This window comes from Calypte anna, chromosome 1 (assembly GCF_003957555.1).
Source record: "Calypte anna isolate BGI_N300 chromosome 1, bCalAnn1_v1.p, whole genome shotgun sequence".
Lineage (NCBI taxonomy): Eukaryota > Metazoa > Chordata > Aves > Apodiformes > Trochilidae > Calypte > Calypte anna.
In genome coordinates, this window is record NC_044244.1 from 40,890,267 (window position 1) to 40,912,349 (window position 22,083).

General features: G+C 38.4%; 1 protein-coding gene across 3 annotated transcripts; it reads right to left on the reverse strand.

Annotated features, from left to right (window-relative positions):
- Positions 1-700: 700 nt before the first annotated feature.
- LOC103525295 (patatin-like phospholipase domain-containing protein 2) lies at positions 701-20,574 on the reverse strand. 3 transcript variants are annotated; one of them, XM_008490246.2, is made up of 9 exons: positions 20,303-20,574; positions 14,498-14,730; positions 13,694-13,759; positions 11,531-11,740; positions 10,972-11,032; positions 8,692-8,907; positions 7,599-7,731; positions 6,265-6,381; positions 701-2,962 (listed from the first exon to the last, which is right to left on the reverse strand). In XM_008490246.2, exons 1-9 carry the CDS (start codon positions 20,487-20,489, stop codon positions 2,668-2,670), a joined length of 1,518 nt encoding a protein of 505 aa, XP_008488468.1. In that variant the 5' UTR covers positions 20,490-20,574; the 3' UTR covers positions 701-2,667. The 3 variants fall into 3 exon arrangements, with proteins under 3 accessions (XP_008488468.1, XP_030311245.1, XP_030311252.1); XM_030455385.1 differs by lacking the exon at positions 13,694-13,759; XM_030455392.1 differs by lacking the exon at positions 6,265-6,381.
- Positions 20,575-22,083: the final 1,509 nt, after the last annotated feature.

Here is a 22,083-nt window from a genome sequence, read left to right on the forward strand (position 1 = left end):
CAGTGTCTGCTTCTGGGACTGGTAGCTCTCAGTGTTCATAGGTACCCATACAGAATGGTATGCAGAACCAAGGCCACTGCTTGGTGCTGGAAAAAGCTTATGCTCCAGAAAGAAAAAGCAAGTAAGGGGTCACACATGTAACCCTCCTTTGGGGAAGAGCAAACTAGGTGACCAAAATTGATCAGAGTATTCCATCCCATACATGTCAAACTCAGGATCAATTTGAGGGTTCACAAGGATCAAGATCTTCTTCATCCATGGCTAGCTTCCTGGGAGGATGCCATTTGTTCATCTGTCTTTGATCCCAATCCCTGCCCTCCTGAATCAGTGCGTTCCTGCCTCCACCTCCTCTCTGCTGCTGACTCTGGAAGACCAGCCTGGGACTTCTGAAGGGCCTGCTCTGCAGCCTCAGTTTTGACACATGATGTGTTATGAGGGGCAGGGGGTAGGAGTGCAATATTGCTTTTGTAGATATTTATAATTTTTCCTTTTCCTCACTACTGTTTTATTAAAGCTGTGTAGTTTAGTTTCCAAACCTTCCTCTGTCTCACTTTCTCTCCTTTCCCTATAAGGGGAGAGGAGTTAATAGAGAGCATCTGTCATTTGTTTAATTGCCAGCCCAACATTAAATCATTACATTAACACATTTTGATTTAGCTCACAGTAGGTGCATTAGACTCAAGAAAGCATAGAAAAAATGGTAACAGAAGAGATTATATTTTTATTTTAGAAAAAGGAGACAAAATCACAGCAGTGGCAAAGATTTAAATGTAGTTACTAGAACTATGCCAGTTACACATAAATGAAGCAAAACTTGCATTCCTGCTTAGATTCTAAAACATGCTGGTAAGACTAATATTTTGCAAAACATTATAAAATTAAATTATAGAAAGTTTAAAGTTATAAAGAAAGAATATAAAACAGATCTTGTATCATTTAATTGTAGTTAAGAGTAAAATTTCCAACTTTTCTTGTAAATTTGAAGATACATACACAAGAAATAAACAAGAGTTGAAGTAAAATAGCACCAGTCTTCTGTAGTTTGGAAATGGATGGTTTGACACTTTCTCCCCCATGCCCCAGCATTCTAAAATCAGTTTTCATGTTGTAAAATTTAGCATTTCAAGCTTAGGTGAATCACACCTGAGAAACTGCTTAAAGGCTTGTCCACGTGCTACATTTTGCTATTTGACAGATTTCTGGATACCAAAGTCCACAAAGTGAATTTCCCTTCTCCTCAGCATCACAATCTAATTGCTGCTTCTCCTTGTACAAGACACACTCAGAAAGAATCTGTGGTCTCTTCCCAGGACTGCAACCAAGTTGCATGAATGAGAAGTGTTCAGGTGTCACACACTTGCACCCAAATACATGCACAAATTCCGTTGTAAAGCCATCATTTTGGGGTATTTTGTTATTTCCTTTTCCTAACGTATTCATACACTAATGAGTTGTCTTTATTCAAATTTAAAATTATGCAGAACCCTTTTAGTGGAAAGTGCTTAAAAATGGTCATGACAGATGTGATTTGGCCAACTTTCTACCCATTGTTTGAGACCTTTGCACAGCTCCCTGGATATTGACTCTTCCCTGCTTCCACATTTGCTTCTTCTTCTAATGATCAAATCTTGGAAAACTTCCTTTGCATTCTTACACCTCACTGAGATAGAGATGACTTTGCTCCTTTTCTTTGCTCCTTTAGGAAGAAGGAAATAAAAGAAGGGACAAAAAAAAATCTCTCAAGTTGGATGGGAAAAGTAATCAAGAATGATTGGGCAGCAATTCATAGTAGACCAAAACATCAACCACCACTTGTTAACAAAAATCTCTATACAGAATCTTCTGTAAAGATTAACACCTTCTCAAATTACTGTTTGCTACTACTAAGCACAGTCACTATTTTACCTACTTTTCATATTTACCTACATTTTCATATTTAGTCAAGTAATAAACCCTTAAGTAAAAAAAAAAAGGTCTTCTGTAATCACAGAAAGTGTATTTGCTTACACTTCAGGGGAATATGTCCCATTTCTTAAGTCTTTATCCCTTGAAGTATTAGAAGAGGGAAAGAACCACAGAGGAGAAGTATGAACCATGGAATACATACAACAACCTAGAGTAACATTGTTACAGTATTTCATGCAAACCACTTTTCCATAAACACAACCATATGTTTAAATATAAGGCAAAACAACACTGGAGGCCACTAAAAAGCCCATTCTTGTATTTCCCTTTATGAAGTAAAAGTCCAATTTCATTTAAGTGCTATCAAAGTAATCTTAACCCATAATATTGTTAAGAATTCTATTTATTAAAATGTTTTTTTTAATCAATGCTTGTTTTTCTACTAATATTTTTAGAGAATTTGCATTTTTATGCTGAAAGTAATTTTTTTAAAAAATTAATTTCCAGAGAGACAGTGTTTACATGTCTTACTACCTTTGATTGAGCTGGTGCTTCAACAGAATTGTAGTCTGTTACTTAGTATAGCAGCCACTGTTTTTATAATCTTTAAAACAGTAGAATTCCCAAGGCAGACTTGTCAGGAAGCTGTAAACAAGTAATTTTACACGACTTAATGGCAATAAAAAAAGTGATCTTTAGTCCTTTAGGATTTCAAATTCTCTGCCAAATGGAATTTTGGAAACTGTGGAATGTACTTCCAAATCAATACTCTGGAGCAGTTTGGAAACTTGCCTCTGAGGAGGAGTCAAAATCTATTTCTAACCCAGATTCATCAGAATTTGGGAGAAAATTAGGATAGGAGTTTAATTCTGCATGCTCCTGCATGTTAGCAGAAACATTTTTCACAGCTGAGTGCATGAAGCATGAAGATTCCCAGAGCCAGGTTTCAAGGTCAGCAGAAGAGTGAGGCATTTTAAGGTGGCAGTATGAAGAATGAAGTTCCATAGTAGATGGGATAGTTTGACATTTTCTTAGTGATGCAAATTTGTCATCTTTCCTGTTTAAAAAAAAAGAAAAGGTGCTTCAATGACATTTATATTACTGTTCATGAATCTGAACAAGGAATCTTCATAAGGAAGCACGCTAGAGGAAAACAGTGTAACTTGAAATGCATTTGGCAGGAAATGGAGCACCAAGTAAATCTTGAAATTATCATATCTATCAGAGGGTACACAGTCATTTTGTGTTGTCCTCAGAAGTAGGTACAAAATAGTTACATTAAGTCATATTGTTCTGATGAGCTCAGAAGGGTAGACCTGTTTCTACATGACACCTCTTAAGTAGTCCTGATCTTCCCCCAGCTATCCACTTGGAATATCTGCTGATTTACCAGTCGTTGCACTAACTGAGCTTTAACAATAGCCTCAACATTCGTAAGCTGAGTAGCAAATATATGTGTAAAAAAACTTCCCAAATGCCTTCTGCATTCCACGTTTCAACCAGCCCATTATCACCAAGCTGAACAACTGGAACTTTCCTGCTCTAAAGAGCACAAGTCACCTGGTTAGTGTTTTCCAATTTGAAAAGCAAGAAACTGAAGTTGTCACCAAGACACCCTTTTTTTTCTTTGAAGTTCTCTCTGCTCTCTTGCAGCACTTTTATGGGGAAAAAAACCACCATAAATTCATCTGCAATGCCTCCTTTCAAACACAAAAACCCCCAACTCACTATACACACACTTCAACAGCAGCTCTCACATCTGAAATTTAGGTGGACTAGAAGATACTATGCCCTAGGTTAAGTTTCTGAAAAGTATTTTCAAATTGTAAAACAGCACAAATTTGAGAATTGAGTTTGAATCCAAAACCGAAGCTATATTTAATGACTTAAGCAGAAGAGGGTAAAAAGATGTGTGTGGGATTACTTTTCTGCAAAAGCAGACATTAAAATCTTGGGGGATGCAAGAAACTAACTGAAACTAACTGCAAGCCCATAAAGAATTACCTGTAGAATATAATGCAGATTCTACACATAGCCTTGGGACCTTGCTACCTTAAAACAGAATCCACTTAAAGGAAGGCTTCAGAAAACTCTTAAGTTTGAAAACAAACAGTTCAGTGGGAGCTGATCACCTCACAGTTATCATAAAACCAAACAGCAAAAGCCACATGACCACCATGCTCTGTTCTATGGTCAAGACCTTGCTCTTTCCACAAGATAAAAGATGTCTCTGGTTAATCATGACTCTGACCAAGTAACCACTCTGAGAAATTAGATCCCAGGCAATCTTGTGATAGTGTTCCCTCCAAATGCTCACGTCAGATGAAGAGTTGCATGATTGGCAAGGCTGAAATACGAGTGACATCAAGGAATAGCTCAATAAGGGTGAGAGCAGCAGTAAGATGACTATACCCAAATATACTGTGCAATGAAGTCAGAAATATCATTAAGAGAAAAAGGGGGAAAAAAGCCCCCACTGGATTACATGTGGTATCCAGTAACTGAAGAGCTAACAATAGCAGGATACCAAGGACACTAGAACAGGTTGTTCAGGAAGTTGTCCAGGAAAGTTGTGGAAGCTCCATCCCTGGAAGTGTTCAAGGCCAGGCTGGATGGGGCTCTGAGCAACCTCATCTAGTGAGAGGTGTCCCTGCTCATGCAGAGGGGTTGGAACTGAATGATCTTTAAGGTCCCTTCCAACTCTAATCATTCAATAGTTTCATGATTCCAGCTACATTCTTACTTGTAGACATGACCTCAAAATCCATAGTGTTACACAAGAAAAGGCTTTAGCCTCTCTTCTCCCTTCCTGAAATCAGTTATTGTACACAGGAATTTAATGCTTCTGACTTCTAGATAAAACTCAAGCTTCCACCTCATTAAGTCCTCCTTTAAGCTAGAGTCTTTACCAGTAAGTTTGACCACTCTCTACTTCTAAGGGACAAAGCATATGTATCGGATCTTTCACAATGTAAACCCAGAACCTGGCAAAGCTTCTTGTAAGGAAGTAGGATCAAGCAGTTCTTCTCAGACAGACCTATCAAACCTGTGTTTCTGATGGGCAAGCGTATAGTATTGCTAGGGCAAAAAAACAAGCAAAAAAAGGAGTATCTTTGGTCTTCCTCCTTACCTAACTTTATTACTCAGAACAGGAAGATAAAAGCTCAAGGAACTCTTGGCTCAAATAAAAGGGTATTTTCAATTTAAAAATGCACTGTATATAGAACAAGTAAACATCTGCTGCAGTTATGAGTCTCCAGTGCTAATGCTCTTTTGAAAGCTTTTATGAAGCATTTCAGAATTCTGTTACCTCTTCACAGGTTTTCAGGCTACTTTTTCTCCCCCTTTAACTAAGTCCTACTCAGCAACTCCAGAAGTTGAGAAAATCATCAGAAAAATTACAGTAAAATAAATATGATCTACTCTGCCTAAATCAGGATTTATGCTTTCTCAGACCAAATCTTAGAAGACTTTATATTTAGAAGCACTTGGACCTGAAAGAGCCTATGCTTTTTATAGCACTACCCTGACATGGCTGTGCAACTCTGTTCCAGGAACAAATCCATTTGTTTACAGGAAAAACTAAGCTGAATATTGGTTGTATTGATTTTTTAAAAATTTGCAGAGCTCCTTGGGCAAATACTACACTACCTAGCAAAAAGGGAAGGGTATTCTTAGATTCATACTGAGATGAGCTGTCAGCAATTCCTCTATGCACATAATGCTACGAAATTTAACAGAAGTCAAAAGGCTAAATCTCACATGATCTTGGTAAGAGAAGCATAATGAACCTGGTTACCACCAGGTTAGAGGTTTCTCTTCAACAGAAATAGGTTCCTAAAAATTCTCCCCACGTGTATTATTTTAGTTTTTCCCAACTATCTTTCAAATACTGCCCTCCATATATTCCATTTCTCACCTCTCACAGTCTTTCCTGTCCAGACTCCTAAGAATCTAGTCTTTCTCCCAGTGTTTTCTACTTCCTTCCTGCTACACTGCTACAGCGGATTTGGAACACCTTGAGCAACATTTTCTTCCTCTTTTCTTCCAGCTACTGTGGGAGAAGAAACAAAGTGTCTACTCTGTAACCCACCCCTCTCCCCAGAAAGCATAAGCTTATCAACAGGTAACACCTCTTCACCTATAATAAGTAGCAGCTTCTGATCAGTATGAATAAAGTAATAGAAAATATACTTAAACAATGCTAAGAGTTAGAAGAAATGGTAACTTTTTGTGTAACTTTTAAGAAAATTATTAAATCCTGCTTTAAGACAGAAAGTTAATAGAAACTGAAGCTTTGATGAAATAGAGAAAATTGCTATAAAAATGCATGGATGTGCATGCAGCAGCGCCCATTACCTGGATATACTGAACAACTTGTTTTTAGCCTGGGAATAAACTGTACCAGCAATCCGAAAAAACTGTTCTTGCATCCATCGAACATCAGCAGGCATGTCAGGAAACCAGTTTACTAACCTACAACCAAAACCAAAATACACTTGTTTTGTAAGTAGTAGATAAAATCCGCAATATATACTTACATGTCATGTTTAACATTCAAAGTAACACAGCTTTCATTCTCCACAAGTAAACTCCCCCACTAAAGTCTTCAGGTCTTCCCAACCTCTCTAAATTTCCACCCTGTTTTTCTACAGGCTAAGTAAAGGGATGGCACAGACCACTGCACCTCTGATCTGTGCTGATCAGATGACCAGTATCTGTATTCCACACCTTGTAACCAACATTTAGGAAGCCTGTAAAGAATTCCTGTCTCTGAGACCTCCTTCTGAGTGGGAGTAACTTTCTAGTCAGTTTCAACTTAAGCATGAGAGCAAAGAATAAAAGCACAGTGGAAGAATAAACAGCAGGCAGAAAGAAAACAATGTCACAAATGTATATTTTTTCCTTATGATGCTTTTAACAGAAATTAATTACAGAGGTGAATGAGTGGCAAAAACCCACGTTACATTTCTGTTGAAACTTGCTTCCTACCCATCTACTAAAAAAAAAAATAAATAAATTCATGTAAGCATTACGTTAAGTGACACAGAAACAAGATACTTTACAGGAATTCTATGTAGCTCCATTTTCTATTTACAGAACATTTGCCTTCTCAAACATTTTCTAAACACAGTAATGACATCTGTTCAGCAGCTAGAATTCTCTTAAGCAAGCACAGAGCTTAGGGTTCATGGGGCATTCATTTAGCATAATTTCTCTTTTATAGGAATTAAAAAACAAATTTAAGCTGTTCCACACATAAAATTTCCAGTCGACCTAAAAAACCCTAGTAAGAAAATTTATATGGTGAGTAAACACTGGATTTTACTCCCAACTTCAGAAGGAAGCTAAAGTGCTTGAACTGTCTGGATAGAGTTCAAATAGCACTGCAGAATATATTAACTGCAATGAAGAATAGACTCCTGTAAAACAGAATTCAGGATCCTTCTTTCAAGCAATTATGAGACAGCTTATAGTAACATGAGTAAACAGTTTAGGAATCTTCTTAATATGCTTATTTCTCTAGCCTTATACTATAGAGGTTTCAGAGGAATGCATTATGTGGACAGAAATAATAGTTGTTACCACTTGAATTTTTGAGTATCGAAATGCCTACAACACTGAATGAGCTCTCAATTATTATAGTACCAGAAGTATAGTAATTCTAACACAGTTCATTAAATGTTCCTTACCGTAAAGCAACAGAGTAAGCAGACTCCACTGGCAGTGTGTATGGCAGCATAAGATAGGATATAACCCGTATTGGGAAGAGTTTAGAGAACTGAGCATAGAATCCATTCTGTTCTTTACACGCCTCCTGCAGTGCTTAAAAATAATTTTTGAAAGGGATGTTAGATTGTTTGAAAACATTCCAAATATTTGCTTTAAGTTTGGTAATCTTCATTCAACATCATCACGTGTTACTAAATAAGGCTCAGATGGAAAATGGAAGCATTAATATCAAGATGCTTTTACCACAAAATTCCTCCACGCTGTTTTAAAATACGGGAAACACAGACTCACACCACAGGGAATAAAGGCATTATTCAGAATTTTTAAGCAGTAAGTCTAAGAATTAATTTATAATAAGAGGATGCAAAGGTCACCTCTTCATAAATACTTGTATAGTTTGGCTAACACACCTGTCTTGTTCGACACAATGCAACTCTAAGGAGTTTGTTTAAATTCTAAGGTTCTGCATATTTCAAATTTTATCTATAATTGTCAGAAATATCACACTTCAAATTTTGTCTCCCTAGGTCACTGGAGGGGGACAAATTTCAAATCTTGAAAACACCAATCAGCATCCACACAAAAACCTAGGTAAAATTCATAGATCAAAGAAACATTCTAAGTGGCTTTGCTCTCTTAACAGCCTATTAAAAGACTGGGAAGAGAATTAGAAATCTACAGAAGCCTGTTTTAAAAATAAGATGGGGATAATCAATGTTTGGAATTGAGGTTCAACTTTGATGTGAAATATATGCTTACAAAAATACTGTGTGCATACAAAGATTATCTGAAACCAATGAGAATTTAGTTCAGGACTCTGCAGTGTTGAAAGTAGCTCCTTCCTCCTGATTCAATCTTACTTCTTCAGCTAAATCAAAATGTTCACTTTTAATAAGTATTTAAAGAACTTCTTTGGGCTGGGCTAGTTTGATATCACAGGCCTTTACAAAATTAAATAAAAAAGCAGCATATACAAAGTCTAAGCATTAAGCAGGGGAAAAATAAACCGAAGTTTGCTGATCAAAGCTACAGGAAACAACCTGAAGCATATACCTTTACGAAGTCTAGGAGGTAGACTCTCAAATATGCTATTCTCCAAAGGCCATGGGTTTTGCTTCAATTGGTCATCAAGTGCTTCCATTTTCAAAGATTCCACTCCATTATTTTCTGTCAATTTTTTTTGCTTCATAGGGTCAATGTGTTGCCCAGCTTCACAAGGATTTCTTTTTGTGAAGGACAAGTGGATATAAATTGAGTCATTCAGAATACCTGAAAGAGTCAAGAGCTTCCACTTAATCTTAATCCACAGGTCCTGAGTACCTGTAGTCTCTGTATCTGTACAAAGGCCTATTCTGAGGGAATGTCATATACCCAATGTCAAACGCACTTGCTCTTATAATTCCACAAATGTTTAATCACTCTGGTGAATACTCTTTTGCAGGTTTGGGCCTTACTTTAAAACAGGTTCTAAAGAAAAGGAAAAGTGAACAATTAACTGAAACTGCACTGGAAATATAGTCATTTAACAAAGTTGTTTTCCAGCAAGAAAGTAAACTATATAAAGGAAAGGAAAACTGATATAATTTTTATTTGAAAGAAAATACTTAAATCACATCACACATTTTACAAATTTGACATGGCAGGTGACACATGAGTACTTTGAGACATTGCTACAAGAGGGTGGAGAAGGAAAGTAAATGGTACACAATATAAGATGCATCCAAAGTACAGATCTAAATCAGCATTGGTTACCTTGCAAAACTGGTACCAATTAAGACATAGCACTGATAATTACCTTAGAAATAAGCACTAAGTAATGAGCACCAAAAAAAAAACAAACAAAGGGGGATTTATACTCTTTCCAGAAAATCATTACAAAGTTACTTACATATAAAGACTATCAAATTGGGCTACAATCCTAACCTACATACAACAGAATTTATCCTACTTAAAATTAATCCTGAAAGACATATGTCAAAAGAATGCAGAGAATTTAGCACAAGCATAACAGATGGGGGTGGGAATTAAGTCCTACAGTTGAAATAAGAAGAAAGGAGATGCATAAAGAATGAGTTTGGAAAGGTTATAATTATCATTGATTAAGCCTAAAGCAAGACAAACCTGTGACAGAATAAGAACAAAGGTGATCACAAGATTGTTAGCATGAAAAAGAGGAAAACAGTGCAATACAGAGAGGATGTGAGGGAAAGACACCTGGGAATAGCTGCAAGGAATCTCAGATACTAGCGTCAGATGGAAACATTCACACATGAAACTTGTGGGTGCAGTACAGCAACAGAACCAATCAGCACAGACAATCAAACTATAGGCTCCTTGTGCTTTTAATCACCTGGTAAAATGTGTAAAGCAGGACTTTCTCATTAAATATTTAATATTAGTAGAAAATCAAACTCTTAAGCAGAATCGTGATGTTTCTTAATAGTGAAGAAAATTGGCCAAAGAAAATTTGAATATTTAATTTTTGCTTATCACAGAGTATAAGCAGAAAGCATATAAATCTACAACTGCATTACTGTATTACAGCTGGCACTATCTGTAACAGTGCAAACACTGCATTTCAGTTTCTACTGTTCTAATCCTTCTCAGCACCAATTTGCTCTGTATCCAAATAGTGCAAGGGCTATGCACAGTTAACACACGGTTAACTTCACCTTAAAATGAAATTATCGTCTTCAACTTCTTTGTTTAAAAGTGTGCAGAACTATAACATCAAGTAATATAAAATATGTTACTAGAATTCTAGGAGTAGAGCAGAGTAACACTCAATTCTTCTACCTAAGCTTAGCTGGGTCCCACCAAGTGCTATATTGGCAAGTCACCTTCTGAAGTCTTACATGATAGAGACCAAGGATCTATCTGTGACTATTTCTACATTGTTGTTAGACAGTTCTCAGTTCTAGACTATAAGGCTTTAGAAATTCCCATGCATGATAGCAGAGGAGAGAATAAGAAGATCCATGTTTCACAGGAGTGGAAAATAATAGAATATTCCTATACTTCATCATTAACCCAAAACAAATTAATAATGCAATTTCCCTAGAACTGGAATTCTTTGGTAATTTCATGTAACAATACTGTTAACATTCACTTCACAAATTTGTTAAAAACCCAAAAGTTCAATTTCTGTGTGGCAGCACAACTTACCTCGGGTGAATAATTACTACAACTATATGATTTCTACAAGAACTAAGCTTACCATGATCCCTTCAAAGACCTAGCCCCTTCTTACCTATATAAAACTGTCACTTTTTTTTTTTTAAACTCAGATTAAGAAGGCCACGTCATCAATAATTATCCACAAATATAACATACCGGTCTCTTTCAAGAATTTAAGAGCATCTGAATATCCTTGCTCACAAATTTCTCCTAGTACCTGAAAGCATACAGTAAATGAGTTAGACAAATAAGTAGTAATTCAAGAGCATTTCCCTCATCAGATCTGCAGTTAATACTGCTTACCAAAGTTTACAAGGCAACTTGCCTGTGTGAAGTATTAGTTGAGAACTTCACAAAACTATGAACCTTGAGAATTTCTGCTAAGTTCTAAAGCACCTGGATAGCAAGTTAACATGAAAGAATTAAACTGACTGCTGTTAATTTACCAATGTTGATTTTATGATAGAACCCTGTGCTATTTCCCAAATAAATAAAGCAAATAGCAGACATGCATTTTTAGTCTGAGAGACTAAAAATATGGAGAATTAAGACAAACTATGGAAAAAAAAAAAAAAGGAACAAGATGAGAAATGTCACCATAAAAGTTTATACAACTAGATGCCCAATTATATGCCCAAATTACTGTAGCTTTCTGCAAAAGCAAGGCTTTCATATGAAAAGATGTTTTAGTAATTACACAAAGGCAATGAGTTACCTTAGGTTCTGGCGGAAAGAGCGCTTGTGTTAAACGGTAAAAGTTCCCCAAACTAAACTGGATGCTGGTATTGGTCACATTCATTTCATGAAAGTTGGCAGAATTTCCCTTTGGACAGATATCACACTCCCCAGCAAAAGGTGAAACTGTGATGGTATTCTTAGATTCATGTTGAGGTAAGTTGTCACTGATTCCCCCATCCACATAACGCTATAAAAAGGAACAGAAATAAGAAGTCTTAAAGACTGAAAATTTCAGACTATCAAATTTCCTATGTAATTATTAAATAGCACTTGAGACCATAACCTAACAGTCTCTGCCTATGCTCCTGGGCTAAATATTTTGAGTAGCATTCTTTCTACTTCTCTAGTTGTCAGGTAAGAAGCATTCCTTCTTACAGTTCCATGGGAACTGTATTTACCTGGGATTCTTCTACATGTTTAAGAAAGAGCAAGTCCACTGAAGTTACACAAACATGCAGAGAAAAAGTAATGCAGCTGTCTCCACTTCCTCAAAGCAAAGCACCAACCAAAAAGCTACCAGGGTATTTCTTCAGAAAGAATACAAGTAAAAGAACAGCTCTGCACTACAAAGCTCCCATTCCATGATACTAAACCATTCAGCTAGAATAAAAGTAACTTTAAGTCATTCTTAGTAATTAGAATTTGGTATGAAAGCATCACAACTATTTGGTCATAACAAAATGGCAGCCAAACCCACCACACCCAAAAGCTTCGCAACTGGAAATTGGATATACCTATTTAAAGTCACCCTCAGGTCTTTGTTTTAAAGTACACATGCATGAAGCACCAAGCCAGTTAAACAGCAAGCTGCTACAAACTTTACATAGTTGACATTATATTGTGTTTAAAGCCTACAGGAGTCACCAGGCACATGCAACTGTAGCACTGTCACACAAAACAAAAAACAAAAACAAAAAACAAACAAAACCCCAAAAAACCCAAGACAAACAAACAAAAATAAAAAACAAACAAAAAAACCCCAAAACAACAACAAAAAAACCCAAAAACCAAACCACCACCCAAGAATTGAAATCATACAAAAATAATTGCAAAAATCAAAAGCATGCAATGATTCCTTCATTTTCCTGCCCTCAAAATAGGACCAAATAAAACATCACTTGTATGTTTTTGTACTCTGAAGTAAGTCTTTTAAAATAACATTGTTGTCTGGTGACAAGAACTGAATAGCCAGATTAGCCTGGATCCACCTAAACCTTGGATTCAGTCCAACGTCCTGTTTTCATAACACCTTTAATCTGGAAGAGTTTAAGGAGACATACAAGCTTTAAAAGTGCAGATAAAGAAAAATCCCTGTAAAGTTCTAATCACTTTTGCTTAAATTTCAGCATAAAGAAAAATATACATTTCCTATCTATCCTTGACCTTTTAGCACTTCCAGATTGCCTTAAGAAGAGTCTGTAATTAAACACTGTTAGAGTATTCTTTCAATACTCTTCCTCTCTCCTTGTGCAAGGCACACCAAAGTTGGAAGGAAAGCAAATACAAGTTAATACAACCCTCCTTTAATGAGGGATTTCAGAAAACCCAGTATAGCCATGAAGTGTTAAGAGGCTTTGTAACCAACAGTTCTGTGAAGTTACAGAACAGACTTGGATACCAACAGTTTACATTTAAAAAGCAATCTTTCTAATATATATATATACAAACAACAAAAGACATTAAAAGGCTTCATTTGTACCTAAATGAACATGGAACCTTAATCCATGTTTTAAGGCAGACCTACCTACAGGAAGATTACAATGGTTTCTAATAAACTATCTCACAAGATTTTAAGGTTTTTTTAACCAAATGACCCTTCCTATATGTTGAATCAGGTGAATGTGCATCACTTTCATCAGTTATTTATCCTGAATTCAATACTTGCAAGCTTAGAATACCTTTTTTTAGTGACTGCACAAAATTTGAAAGAACATGTATGTTTTGCAGAATGAAGAAGAAACACTTAAATCTTTCACACACTTAGTGTTTCCTTGCTTTTTTGAGATGTTGGAACATACGACTACAGTACTAGAATCTACACTGAACGTATTTATTTGATAGAATAACTGAAAAAACATACGTTGTCTCTTAACATTTTCAGAACAGCTAGAATGATTTTAGATCTTAACAATAGACTTACCACACCTCTAAATGATGGTGGAATTAGGCCACAATAAATAGGAACAAATGAACTACAGATTAAAGCCTGTAGGAAAATGAGACCATATAAATTAAATAGTAACTATTTGTTATTCAAATTAAAATTTCTCTTTAGATGTTAGCAAAAACAAACAAGCAAGCAAGCAAACATGCAAAAAACCCCTCATTAAGTACACTTGAAAAAGAAGGGGAGTGAGGAGGGAGGTATTAAGGACAATTAATATAAGGGTATTTCACATTTCTTTTTCAGAATGTAACCACATTCCATCTATTTAAAAAAAAAAAAAAGGCATAGGGGTATGTCTCCCTAAAGCACCATTTCTAGAAATGCTAATTAGCAAGGAAAAGTTTATCATTGTTCACTTCAGCTCTACATTTTCTGAGTAATCTCAGTAACAATGAACACAAATATCAGCATTCTGGGATGATATTAAACTAACTTTGCAACTGACACTAAAAGTATGAAAAAGTTTGACTGTTTCTTGATTACTATCTTGATAAGAATGACTAGAACAAACTTAATTCATGAAGGACACAGTTTCATTAGAGACACTGCACTTGAGAAACATTTATACTTTTAAAGACTGATCCCTCACTAAAACAGTTTACAGACGCTTTGAAAGGTAAAACTAGCAAGTTAATTTAGCATAATCAAGCTTGAATTTATCTTCAAAATACTTTCAAAATCACAATATCCTAACATGTGTAAAATGAAAATCCAGTGGATGATCTAAAATGGATTTAACATTACAGAAACTTTTACAGTTGCCAGAAGTACACATACCTGGACAACTTCTTCTTTAGAGTTAAAATTAGATATCAATGCATTTTTACCATCAGATACTCTGGTTAGTGAAATATACAGTCTGCCCGAAGACAACTTGTGAGTATCTTCTGGAAGATTTCTCATAAGTCCATCTCTAATTATCTTTATCACATCAAAGGAAGGATGAAGAGGACCAAGATTTCGCCTTCTAGCTTCTTTGGCTAATGCCAGAACATCTGCACAAGCTTGAGCTGAAAATAAAATACATTTCATTTAAGAACAGAAGGTTATGCCAAAAACAAAACAAAAAAACCCCCACACTTCCAATAATAAAGCAGGTCCAGTGATCCGAATTTTCTCTGATTAATAGTAGGAAAATTCAAGAGCTTTTTAACAGATAAACCAACTGTACACAAATGTTGAGGATCTTTGCAGAAGACCTAGCCACTAAGTTACTCATATGTTATGTACAGGTTGACTGTAGGTGTAAAATACCTATATAAGATACTTCTGTAAAGAATTATTCATTCCAGAAACATATTCTTTAAAGAAAAAACAAAAACGAGTGACCTTTTGTAAGCATGGGCATGGATACATTCTATGTGCAACACCCACAAAAACCTGCAGTGTTTTATACACAGATTTAAGGTCCACAGAATGTCTGCTGAAGAAGCAGAGCAGCTGGGCTCATCACAGCTGGTACCACTTGTTGTATTTTAAACAAATTTAGGGTTTCAGAGTACCATTTATCTTTGTTTATATATAAACACAATAAAGAGAACACTGAATATGAATTTATGGTAGGGAGCACCAGGAGGGAAGTTTTTAAAGCAGTGGATAAGGAATGTGGAAGAGATCTGCAGCACCTCTCACACAGGTCTCCACTTAAATAGGTGCATTTTTACCAATACATAAAGGCCCATAATAATTTTTTCTCGAGTTGTATCAGCCTTTGGGAACTTGTTCAAACCACTACACAAGATACAATAATTTCAACAACCACACAGCAAGAACAGCAGCTCATCCACCCGCAATATTTTGTTTGAATTTTTGATGTCATGTTTCCCCAGAGCATACTTTGAGGAAATTGCCTGATAAGCTTGTCAACTTGGTAGAGAAAAAGGGGTGGGGAGGAAGGTCAAAGTAACAGGTTATTAACCTCAGTGGTATGCTACAAGGTCACCTAAAAGTATTTTCCAAACTTACATATTTTAACTTACATAGCCTATCTGGAATAGGCAGGAGTCAGTTTATCAAGTTAAACATGAGCACTGTGCTGGAAACAACTCTGTTTAAGCCTTTGAGCCGAGCTTAATTGCCAAAAACATTATCTTACTACAACCTTATTTTTCCCCCCCTCAAATAGCAATATTCAGACCTTTTTCATTCTTAACACAGTAAACAAAGAGTCTATGTCCAAATACATATCTCTAAAAAAATCTGAGGTATCAGACATACTTCATTTTTATCAATACAATTTTCTTCTTTCCATCCTTGTAGAGTGAAGCCTTGGGCCATGAATTCACTGCTTTCAGTAGCCTGACACCACCCCCCATCCCCAAAGACTATGAAATATTTAGACACAGCTCACTGTTCATGGCCAAATACATGCTGATGTTAGCACAACCCCTTTATGTGCAATTAAAAAAAATACAAGGCACACTCTAGCAAGTAAAGAAGTTATTTCCAAAAGCAGTCATGCAGACAGTTCTTGGAGTTCTATTTTATCATGCACTCATAGAAATGACCATCTCCCTTTTTTAAAATAAACTAATATAGCAATGTTCAATCTTCTGAATCTCATAAACAGAGAAATCAGGCACATTGCAGGATTCTGAAACACTGATCTACCAGAACTCTGTCCAGGAAGAGCATTCTTAGTGCATGCCTTAGTTCCCTTTTGCAAAATAAGTATATTTTTCAACACCTTCTGCACCAGGTGATCGTTCCAAAAAGACCAAAAACACTGGGTACACAGAAACATGAGTAAATACTCAAGTTCTCACTCACTTCTCCCTGTTTTTCTAGCTAGCATCCTGTAAAATTGAAGCTCTATTTCTTATCTAAGCTTGAAGCACAGTACCATCTTCACACATTTGAACTGCAGGCTCGTTTCTTCAGAAACAAATAAAGTAATCAAGTGCCCTCTACTAACTTTGTGTTGCAATTATTTACCTCTCATCAAGTAATGTCAGGCAAGGATCACCCCACTTTAAAGATCTTACTTAAAGTGCCACAAAACTGATACCCTCTAGCAGTTTAGATTTGAACGTGTTTCAACTTTCTTTTAGAAAATAACTACCCATCAAAATGAAATTTGGTACCCATCTCTTCCATATACAAGACTTTCTACATTTGAGGCAGTCTACTGGAAAAAAAAAAAAAGAAAAAAGAAAGAAAAGTTTACATACATACTTTATTGTAACCTATTTTAAATAGAAGGGCTCCTAAGCTGAAAAATAACATGTTCTGTCTATCCAAGAGTATGTGATATTAAATCATAAATTTTTAAAAAGCTCTTCATTATTAATTCAGACTGTTTCAACTTAGTTTCCTTCTCCTTTCTTTCCTTACCAGAACAGAAATAAAGTTACCTCTGAGACTGGTGTATTCCAAAACTATACCAGACCCTGGTACAGCTATTTTATTTTTTGAAACACTGCAGAGCTGAAGAAGCCAAAATTCCTATTAAATGTGAACTATTTCTAGTTAGATTTCTATATTCCTAGGTTAAACAACTTATTTTGTTTCCCAGAGAGTAAAACCTGACACTGGCTGGACCAAATCTCTTCTCTTTAGTGCCTCTTCAGAATGGATAACCACATCACCACCAGAACACCCCATTTCCAAGACATCTATAGGGAAAAGCTAACAAGAGGAATGCATCTTAACAGTTCCAGCCTGAAATAGCCTGCAGTGCACTTCATCTTCAAAAGAACAGTCACCTCTAAGCTTCTTCCTCTATCTTCCTGCAAATTCAATGAACTCAACTTCTTCCTCTGTATGTTTTGTTTTGCTTCTTTTCCTAGTTGATGGCTGTTTACCTCAAACTTGAAATTCTACAAACTCTCAATCTACCTATCCAACAGGTAACAGATAAAACCCTTTATTTAAAATATCCAGCTTCAAGAGATGAAATATGAACATCTATTTTAGTCAAAACACCTGCTCATATATATACATACACACTCAGTCTTGTATGTGCATATATACATACACAGGCTTGCACTCCAACACGCACACTAATTCATTTCCCAGGATGCAGAGCCCACAACCACTCCTTGGCACCTGTTCTAGCACTTTACCACTCACAGGGTAATTTTCTTTTCCTTATACCTAATCATAATTTGCATTATTCAAGCTTACGTCTGCTGCATCTCATCTTTCCACTACCTGACTCTGAGAAGAGTCTAGCTCTGTCTTTCCACAGTGAAATGCAACTGTGAAAACATGTGGGACTTACACACAGCATTTGTTATTTCTGCAGTTGTGGTAATTAAAGTCTTTCAAAAGAAAGGAGGGTATAATATGAACTAATGAAATACATAAAATTATTGTACCACACAGCATATCTTCAGAGCTTAGTTACAATTCTCTGCTTTCACACAAACTCACAAAATGTGAACAGCTAAAAAGATCCAGAATTCACACGTAGTGTGATGAATTTACAACAATTCATAGATATGTGGTTAATTTTAAACTGTCTTCCAACATTCCCAAGTGACTGCTTTTAAAAAGTTTTCAGGAAGAAATACTATTGCCCATTAAACACAATATCTTGGGCAGCAATCACAAACATGCTACCTCCTCAATTATGTTAGAGAAAAGCAAAAACCTCAGTCAGCATATGAGAAGGGAAATAAAAGGGAATAATTTGAAGTCTTCGAACATCAATTACAAAAAAGCTAAAATTTTTAACTGTTAGTAATATATACTTTCATATAAACAAACTTTTTTGTGTGCTTAAGGACACTTCAGATATTTAAAGTGGCCTCCTTAACTAATTTACAGTTACTTAAGTCTCAGAATTTAATGTTCTAAAAAATAATTAGTTATTATGGACAAATAGGATTTGTTTTAAAAGCTGATATTAGAGTCAGAACTCCTGTGTTATGTCAGGACACTACAGAAAAATTAAAAGTTTAAGTAACACCAGCTTGCTGTTAAAGCTTTGAAGAAATTAAGCATATGTAATACATTATCAGTGGCTAAACAGCAGACACCAGCATTTCACAGCATTACTCTCTTGCACATGGAGAATTTGTTTTAGTCAGTACATTATTCCCCCAGAAATTTAAAAGCAAAATCCAAATCCCTTAGAAAACAAGCATCTATTGTTTATTCCTCTATCCACAAGATGAAACTTGAACAAAAACTTCTAGTTCCAAACATGCTAAGGGTACCATTAGTAAAAGCAGTGTTGAGCCATGAACTAGACAAGCTTTTATTTAGGAGATCTCAATGGTTTAATAGTAATACCATTTTCAGAGTCCCATATATTTCATATGCTTTTTAAACTGCATTCTAGTCACTATCCTAAATACCTGGATATTTTATTCGTATCAAGCTTGCTGGAGTATCTTGCATATCTAATTCACTAGATAAATGCATATTTGGGTTCTCATGATCCCTTAACAAGTAGAAGTAAGGTGTACTTTTCCTACTGATAGAAGGCAAGTGCTTATTTCATAACAGGAACTAAAGTGAATTGCAAACTAAAATCTTTCATCCAGTATACAAAAGATGAAGTCTATTACTTAAATCACAATTAAAATCAGCAATTTCAGCCAATCTGCTGCTTCTAATCATATACCCAAGTAACCTATGTAATATACACTGCACAGAGATTAAAGAGGAAAAGCATGTTAAAGCTAACCTAAGCCATGACCTTAACTCTCTTAGCCTGACCCCAAGAAAGGAGAAGCTTTAGAGGAGGCAAGTTAAAGCTAACTGAAACTCCATGCACCAAGGCAACTGCAGGAGAGATGCATTATTTCCCAATAAAGTGTGAATATTGTCTTGCAAACCGATTGTCTTGCAAACTTTGCAGCATGTTAGGATTCAGGTACCTTCTGCTCTCCCAACAGTTTACAATTCCTCTACTTTGAGCAAAGGTACAAAGAGCTGATGTGCTTTCTGGCTTTGGAGTTGCAAACAGTGGGTCGGTAACAATCTCTCTTCGTGCAAAGTAGAGGAATCTATCTACATGTATCTGTCCCTGTACCTGAGGCAGGAAACTCCAACTATTTGACTACACAAGTGTTGGAACTGGATGTGGATGCATCACCAAGACCATTTCTTGAACCCAGAGGGTGCTAAATAGCCATCCAAGGTGAAGACACACTCACTTTAACACTTGCCTCTTCCCCGGCCCTCAGGAGTACAAGCTATTTTTGGGTACTTTACTCGGAAGCAAGATGTGCACGGGATGAGACAAAGAAATAGGAAAAGAGGTAGCCCAACACACCTACAGGGCCATGGATTCCGCTGGGATTTAAATTCATAGAAGGGCTTATGTTCGTCTTCGTGGGCAGAAAACGAAATATAAGAGAGACAACGGCCGCCCAGTCAGGAGAGGGAAGGAGAGCCCAGCAAAGCCCCGCCACTGTCCCCGCCACCCCGCAGCGCCGGCGGAGGCGGCCCCAGGGCCGGAGCCTCGCCGCAGTCGCTCTCCACCACCTCCGCAATCAGAGCCGAGCCGGCCCGGCCCTTCCCCCTGGGCCCGCACCGCTGTCCCCCTCCCTCAAACCCACCGTCCCCTTCCCCTTCATCCCTCAGAACCCTCCCCCCACGCCGCCGCCGCCGCGTCCCGGAGCCGCTGACCCAAAGAGCCGCCCCCGGCCAGCACGGCGCCGGCCAGCGCTCCAGCGGAGGCTCCGTAGATGTGCCGGGCGTCGCGGATGACGTGCGGAGCGCGCTCCTGCAGGCAGGTGGCGGCGCCGATGTGGTAAACGCCCAGGAAGCCGCAGCCGGCGAAGGAGACACTCCAGCCCCGCTCCCGGTCCAGCATCGTCACCAGCGGTCGAGCAGTGGGCGGGCGGCGGTTGGTGCGAGGCGAACACCCGAGCACCTCCGGCGGCTTCGGCCGCTCCCCCAGCGACTGAGGCGCGAGCGGCAGAACCCTCCCTGCGGCTTTACCCGGCCCGCGCGGCAGCCAATCCCGCGCTCCCGCTCGCCCCGCCTCGCGGCCCTACGACGCCGCAGCCAACCCGCGAGCGAGATGCAAATAGTGCCCCGCCCCACCCCTCGCGCCCCGTCTCGGGGAGGGCGCGGGGCGGGCGGTTGCGGGGCTGCGTGACCTGGGGCCCGCGTGTCGGCAGGGAACGGTCCCGCGGCCTCTCAGCACCCTCCGACGCTTCAGCCCCTTCAGCCCCTTCAGCCCCTTCAGCCCCTTCAGCCCCTCCAGCCCCATGGCCCAGGGCTTCCCTGCCCGTCCGAACCCGGGCGGCTGCTCCCTGCCCTGTGGGGAGAGGTGCCGCGGGAATGGTCCCGCACGCTCACCCGGCCGTGCGCCGCGAAGTAGGGCATAGGCTGGGCTCGGTAGGGCTGCGGCATCCGGGCTGTGGTAGCGCTGGAAAGGGCCCTGTAGCCTTCAGATAAGACAGGAAGCCAGCTCTGGGACCTGACCCTGCTTCCAGCCGCCGAGGGGTTGCAGGACAAGGAGCAGGTCCCGCAGCCGGTGCAGGCAGCGGGAGGGCGGGTTTAGCTCCGATGATCCAGGGCTCAAAGGATTGCATCCTGCTAGCGTGTAGAGACATTTGTATTTCATGACCTTCTTTAGAGCAAGCACTGTTTAATAATCCTGCAATAGACTGTAAGAAAAATAAAATTCCGTATGGTAATATGAGGCTTACAAAGGGAAGATTATAGAATAAGCTGCTTGTTTGTGAGTATCTCAAATCGTTACCTTACATAATTCCCTCTTCATGTTCTACCAACATTTTATAGACAGGAGTGCAAGCAACACAGTTAAATGCCATCTGAAGTCCTGAACAGTGTCATCTAACCACGTTTCCTTCAATAGTACCCAGCTGACTGATCTATCAAAACTGAGCGTCAGGTGCTGATGAACTTAGAGGTCTCATAGTGGCATTTTTAACCACCTAAGACCCCCAGGAAACCTGAAAGACACTGACAGAGTGATTGGCACCAACTGATTATCAGGATCACTGATACAAAACTGCTTAATGCAGTGCCACATCATGATGTCTAGCTTGGCTGCAAACAGGCCCATACATTTATTAACAAAGCACTGTCTGATACCTCTCTGTTTGCTATATAATATGTCTGCATAAAAAAGCTGCTCTGCTGCTGTCAGCGAGCCCTGACTCTTGTCTGCATCATGAGGGGGAACTCTTGTCTGCATCATGAGGAGTTTCAAACTGCAAGAGGGTACCTTTAGATTAGCACGAGGAAGAAATTGGTTAGTGTGAGGGTGGTGAGACACTGGAATAGGTTGCCCAGGGAAGCTATGGATGCCTCCTCCCTGGAAGTGTTCAAGGCCAGGTTGGATGGGGCCTTGAGCAACCTGGTCCAGTGGGAGGTCTCCCTGCCCATAACACGAGGGTTGGAACTAGATGATCTTTAAGGTCCCTTCCAACCCA

Bases quoted from the DNA above. Each gene is read 5' to 3' on its own strand.
- LOC103525295 (XM_008490246.2), bottom strand. From the start codon at position 20,489: ATGCTGGACCGGGAGCGGGGCTGGAGTGTCTCCTTCGCCGGCTGCGGC. The intron at 7,732-8,691 runs GTATATGCTTCA...ATTATTTTTAAG, and splicing joins ACCTCCTAGACTTCGTAAAG to CACTGCAGGAGGCGTGTAAA. The intron at 6,382-7,598 runs GTAAGGAACATT...TTTTGGTTGTAG, and splicing joins GCTTACTCTGTTGCTTTACG to GTTAGTAAACTGGTTTCCTG.